Source organism: Zingiber officinale, chromosome 6A, assembly GCF_018446385.1.
Source record: "Zingiber officinale cultivar Zhangliang chromosome 6A, Zo_v1.1, whole genome shotgun sequence".
NCBI classification, from domain to species: Eukaryota; Viridiplantae; Streptophyta; class Magnoliopsida; order Zingiberales; family Zingiberaceae; genus Zingiber; species Zingiber officinale.
The window spans coordinates 27,755,582-27,762,447 of NC_055997.1; the positions used below are offsets into that span (position 1 = coordinate 27,755,582).

General features: G+C 30.9%; 1 protein-coding gene across 1 annotated transcript; it reads left to right on the plus strand.

Moving 5' to 3' along the window:
* On the plus strand, positions 1–3,014 carry LOC121993830 (beta-eudesmol synthase-like). The gene is made up of 7 exons (XM_042548125.1): positions 1–123; positions 285–543; positions 953–1,325; positions 1,655–1,873; positions 2,064–2,199; positions 2,284–2,532; positions 2,607–3,014. The coding sequence occupies exons 1-7, from the start codon at positions 1–3 to the stop codon at positions 2,898–2,900; spliced, it is 1,653 nt and encodes a 550-aa protein (XP_042404059.1). The 3' UTR covers positions 2,901–3,014.
* Positions 3,015–6,866: the final 3,852 nt, after the last annotated feature.

Consider the following 6,866-nt stretch of genomic DNA (forward strand, 5'->3'; position numbering starts at 1 on the left):
ATGGAGAAGCAGTCACTACTAACTATTGTTGGTGATGAAGAAGCAAAAGTTCGTAAGTCATCAAAATTTCATCCAAGCATTTGGGGTGATTATTTTATCCAAAACTCACTCTCTCATGCAGAGGTATTATCAATTATAACCTTCTCACATTCATTCAATGTTCCTCACGAATTTCTTAAACTTTGAAATTTGGTTAGTAGAGACATATGTTAATTAGCTATGTATAAATAGATAGTGATCAAGTGATATTGTTGGATGTATATCTAATCATTTTGATTACGTAGGAGTCCACTCAAAGGACGATAAAGAGAGTGGAAGAATTAAAGGTGGAAGTAAAGAGCATGTTCGAGGACACTAGTGACATATTGCAGCTTATGAATTTGATTGATTCAATCCAAATGCTTGGATTGGACTACCATTTCGAGAATGAAATAGATAAAGCGCTAAGATTGATCTATGAAGTTGATGATAAGAACTATGGGCTTTATGAAACTTCACTAAGATTCCGATTGCTTAGGCAACATGGATATCATGTATCTGCAGGTAACACTAAAAATGGGTTAAAATTATTATGCTATATATATATATATATATAATAAAATTGGGCATGTCATGATAAACCATATCTTAGAGAGTTAATAGGATTTTATTACTGTAATATATTTAATTTTGGTACAAAATTCTAATATGCTAGATAGAAAATTTCACATATTATATTTATTATAATGAAAGAATGATGAACAAAAAGGTGTCAATGTATTCATATTGGTAAAAGGTAAATTGATGCCAACGTCTAGGTTTAAGATTTATTTTAATTAAAATGAAAACTTGCTTTCACATTATTACAAAGAAAAAGAGGATAAAATTATCATTAAATATAGCTTGCTATAGTATACTAATAACTAATAGTTTTTATGAACACAAACTATTGATTTCTTACCCACTCTTGTAGATATTTTTAACAAGTTTAAAGATGACAATGGAAGCTTTATATCTTCCTTGAATGGAGATGCCAAGGGATTATTAAGCTTATATAATGTGTCGTATCTTGGAACACATGGAGAGACTATACTTGATGAAGCCAAGTCATTTACACAGCCTAGGCTTGTATCCTTATTGAGTGAACTTGAACAATCTTTAGCTGCACAGGTCTCTCTTTTCCTTGAGTTACCAATATGTCGAAGAATCAAAATACTCTTGGCAAGAAAATATATACTTATTTATCAAGAAGATGTGATGCGAAACAATGTCATATTAGAACTTGCAAAGTTGAATTTCAATTTACTACAATCTCTTCATCAAGAGGAGCTGAAGAAAATTTCAATGTAAGTAAATTTAAATATTTCTAAGAAATATTTGTTCAACGTTTGTGAATACATGTGCACCAACGTTATAATCATCACATTTTCTCAAATATCTATTTTGTAAATATAGTTAGACATTTGGAAGGAATTTAAAAATGGGCATTTTGTAGTTAATAAATTTCTTTTAGTGCTTATTATTTACATGAATTTTAATTTTCATACATTATGTTAATTTGTTACTTCTAGTTTCCTAATTATAAGTTTTTGCATTTTATTTGTATTTGTGATTTAAACTAATCGTTTTACTTTATTATGTATACTTATTTTTTCCTATTATGACATATTTCAAGATGGTGGAAAGATTTAGCACTTGCTAAGTCTCTAAGTTTTACTCGTGACCGAGTTGTGGAAGGTTATTATTGGATTCTTTCAATATATTTTGAGCCTCAACATTCTCGTGCACGAGTGATTTGCTCCAAAATGATTTCTCTTCTATCAATTACGGATGATATCTATGATAACTATGGCACCTTGGAAGAGTGTACTCTATTAACCGAGGCAATCAAAAGGTTAGTTTTTCATATATCAAAATTCTAATAGTTTCTTGTATCCTTTTAAAATGTTGTTGTATTGTCTATACACCTGAAGGACTAAAATGTTGTAAAATGAATCCTACTGAAAATGTAAGAAATAATGCAACCTGATAAGTTACTTGTGAATACCATGATCATATGTTTGAATGTATTTTCTTACATTTAGGTGGAATTATCAAGCCGTTGATTGTTTACCAGAATACTTGAAAGATTATTATCTCAAGCTATTAAAGACTTGTGAAGAATTTGAAGAAGAGTTGGAACTCAATGAGAAGTACCGTGTGCTATATCTTCAAGATGAAGTACGTTGATAGGAAAGCGATAATGTCTTATGTAACCTTTAAACTTAATTATATACTAAGTTTGTTTTCCCATGGTTTACATAGATGAAGGCTCAAGTGATATCTTATCTTGAAGAAGCTAGGTGGGGTATCGAGCGACATGTACCATCACTTGACGAACACTTGCGTAATTCGTTAATATCCTCTGGGTGTTCTATTGTCTCCTGTGCCTCATATGTAGGTTTGGGAGAAGTGGCAACAAAAGAGGTATTCGATTGGCATTCAACTTTTCCCAAGGCTGTAGAAGCTTGTTGTTTAATTGGTAGACTCCTGAATGATATAAGATCACATGAGGTACATATTTGACACCCTTCCTTTGGTAGAATAGTTTAGCAACAATGTTTGACAATTCCTTAAAAAAAATTTAGCTGGAGCAAGGGAGAGACCATACTGCCTCTACTGTGGAAAGTTACATGAAAGAGAATGACACAAATGTAAAAGTTGCATGCGAGAAGCTACAAGAGATAGTAGAGAAAGCGTGGAAGGATCTAAACAAAGAGTCTCTTAATCCAACAAAAGTACCTCGAATTATAATTGAAAGAATAGTCAATCTTTCAAGATCACTGCAAGAAATATACAAGTATGATGATATGTACACCAATTCTGACACTAAGATGAAAGATAATATCTCTCTAGTGTTAGTTGAATCTTTTCCGGTATAAGAGTGTTACTACATCAATAAATAATAGTGAGAAGAGCATGTTGAGGACTATTAGAGGCAACCATTACAGTTTGAGGATGCTAAATACTCAGTCAATGTTTGAATAAATTAAAGTAAACTCATATTTGGATGTTTTATGAAAATGTTACTAATATGTATTGATAGCTTATGTTTGTGATTTGCTTAATAAAACTTGCACTTTTGGTGGGAGATATTAAAAAAAAAATTCCAATTGACCTTAGTCACTAGTTTTTTTTTCTTAATCAATAAGATTTATAGAATAGTTAAAAGATTTTATAATTACTATGGACCTTTCTCTATTTGCTATGTCATTCTTTTCCAATTGATTACAAAATTGGCCTATGTTATGTCTTTCATATCCTTGATATTGATGAAACAAATGCAACCATATATATATGAAATTGATTTAGAGCCCCTATATACTATATATCAAAATATTCTTTCACAATATGTCTAGGGTTAAAGGGAAGGTTGATAACTAATTAAAGATAAAACCACTTATATGGAGTTCGATGGAAAGAGTAACTTGTTTACCAATGCATAGTAGACTATGGATTACACAAGTGAAATATAATAACATATAAAGAAATGGGCGAGCATATCTAGAGCTAGGGGAACACTGAAGAGCGCTTGCAAATGGCTGATCAAGGAGGCAAGAGGAACATTGTGGAAAAATTGTGCTCGAAGGCTAGCATTGGCATGTATGGTGTATCGATTGTGGTAAACATGTAATCAAGCAATATTTAAAGTTTCAATAGTTCTGGTGACCGTAACGATTCATAAAATCCAGACACATTTATACAAAATAATATTTGTAATTTATTCACAAATTCAATTCTTGTATGAACAAAATGGATAGTAAATATATAGTTGATGAAAAAAAATAATTGAGAAGGATTTGTGAGACATATAGTATGTTATGAAGATCGATTAATTATATGAGTAGATTAGAAAGAAAGTGTACGTGTATATTTTTATTTTAGTAAGTAATATTTATATTTCCTATCAAAAGAAATAAATTACTACGCTTACCCATTGATAAAAAAAATTGGGAGCTTTTTGATAAAAGGTAATAATGTGTTTTATTATAATCAGAGAATTCATATAAATGACATATAAATTACCTATCATGCGCTCGTTGTTGTTGATTAATTACTTTTATTTTTATGTGCTACATATGCCTTAATAATTATTAATAAATGGTTCTGATATTATAAGCTAAGAAAAAATATTTAAATAATTAACTTCCATGCCTCTTACATATGCTCTTTAAAAAAAAGAATCCCACTTGCATTATGTGAGCTTATAAGTAACAAGAGAAAGAGCTAGGTATCAACCACCAAACCACTTGGTCATATTTGCTAATTAAGTTTCTAATTAAGATGGAGAAAAAAACCAACCACCCTTGTTGCTAGCAATCAAGAGATAGTTCGTAAGGCATCGAAATATCATCCAAGTGTATGGGGTGATTATTTTATCCAACATATTTCTTATAATCTTACAAAGGTATTTCATGGCCTTCACACATTTATTCCATATTTCTTACTCTACTTCTTTCATGAACCTATTCATAAAATATGATCATTTAATATCATATTTGATATTCATAAATTATCACTACAACAAAAATATTAAAAGACAACGGTTAAAAACTATTGTCGTAGGCTCTTTAAAACCGTTGTAATTGACAGTGTTGTTAAATGTGCGGTAAAAGACAACGGTTTAAAACCGTTGTCTTTGATCACATTAGACAATAGTCATGCAACGGATTTAAAGCGTTGTCTTTTAATACCAATGACAACAGTTCTGCAACATATAAAACCGTTGTAATTGCCAGTTTTGCAATAATTTTGATCGCAAATATGCTTTTGACAACAAATACACTGTTGTCTTTCTTCCAAATTTAGTTTTAAACCATTGTCTTTGCATACTTTTCACAACGGTTAAAAAATTGTTGTCTATGTTGATTAGAAAATGCATCACGAATAGATAAAATAATTTTTTTGCACACAAACCTGTACAACATATATACATTCACAAAACCATTGTCAACATATATACATTCAGTTGCGTTTTATACATCTTGTCTCAACCAAAAACTGGTACAACATATATGTATATTCACTTAAGTTAAGTTTATAAACTTCTACAATTACTACAAGCTAAGCTATCCAAACATGACCATAAGTTCATGACAACCACAAAATTAAGTTTATCAAACCACAACCAATGCAAATTAACTTATCCGTTTCTGAATAGATCAATTGATCAGGATGTGCAACAATCTTCACGTACTAGTCCTTTTTCTGCATACAAAACTTCATAGACTTAGCTTACAAACCCAGCTTTATCCCTTTTCTGAAAATAAACGTCTTGGAGATTACTTTCCTTCAGGATGAAAAGAAGAAAAAATATATTAATATGATGTGCTAGATTTCTAAAGAAGAAAGAGGGGTCATTTCTTACCTCCTAATAAGTTGAGACTTAGCCAATATCCATGATCATGATAGAGGTTTGAATACTTAAATTTAGTCCCTCAAATTTCATTTGAATCAATGAAACCTTTGGTATTTGGTTAAGTACTCACTATGGTCCTTCTCCAGACCGAACCTGGATTCGGAAGCTTGACCCATTATTTCATTGAACTACATGAGTTAAAAAAACAAAAAACACAACAGAAGCTAAAATGTTAAAAGACAACATATTTTATTTATGAATATGCAAAGATATGATAATTTAGGTTTTACCTTTATGTTTTGCATCAGTCGTTGACCTTATGTAGGGCAACACCGAAACAACTTCCAAGTAAATTGCAAGTGCTAACAATGGACAAGGCACAATCTACAATTATAGAAAAAAAAATCATTAGATCTTGTAAAAACAATCATATAAATAAAAGAAATGTTTATTAGATCTTGTAAAAACATGCAAGTTATTTATGATCAAAGGAGACAAGTTTCAAAATCTTGGACAATTCACTTCAGCAGGTTAAAACTGGAACCAGTCACTAATCTTGTCTGGTAGGATTGGATGGACTCTAGTTAACCTAAAATTTTCACAAGTTTAACTTGGAAAGAATGACTACAAGAAAAAAGCCTTACAACAACGGTTTTTCACCGTTGTCGTAGCCCCTTTCGGATTGTTGTTAAAGGCTGTGTTGTTAAAGGGGGTGCTCAAAGACAACAGTTTTTAACTGTTGTCTTTGAAGACAGACAACAGTTTTACAACGGTAAAAACCCGTTGTCTTGTCATTGACAACAGTTTTTCACCGTTGTCTTGTCATTGACAACAGTTTTTCACCGTTGTCTTTGAACGTATGCCTTTAATAATAGGCTCTTCAACAACAGTTTTGAACTGTCTACGACAACGGCTAAAAACCCTTGTCTTTTTAGCCAATGACAACGGTTTGACAACGGTTAAAAACCATTGTCTTTTTAGCCAACAATGTTATTTAACATCAGTTTGACAATGATTTTTCACTGTTGTCTTTTAATGCCATTGACAACAGTTTCACATATTTAAACTGATGTCTTTGGGTACAATATATAATATTTTGACAATAAATAAAAAACTGAATTTTTTCCATCATTTAATAACCATTATTTTATTTAAATAATATATCTACAAAATATCATATATCAAAAACCTACAATCCAATCCAAACATCATTAGCCAGTGCAAATTTCATTAAAGTATCAAACATCATCATCCAAACATCATTAAAGTACCAGACATCAACATCCAAACATCACAAAAGTTTACAAAACTAAATAGTACCCATAACAATATATCACACATATATATGAAGTCCAAAATATCTTGTTTTGTTGGATCAAATCTTCTCTACCTGTGCATCTTCTAAATACCTTGTGCATCTTCTAAACACCATATCGAGAACTGCAGCTTTTTCCCTGAGATATTATGCAGAGTTTATATAAGCTTTCTA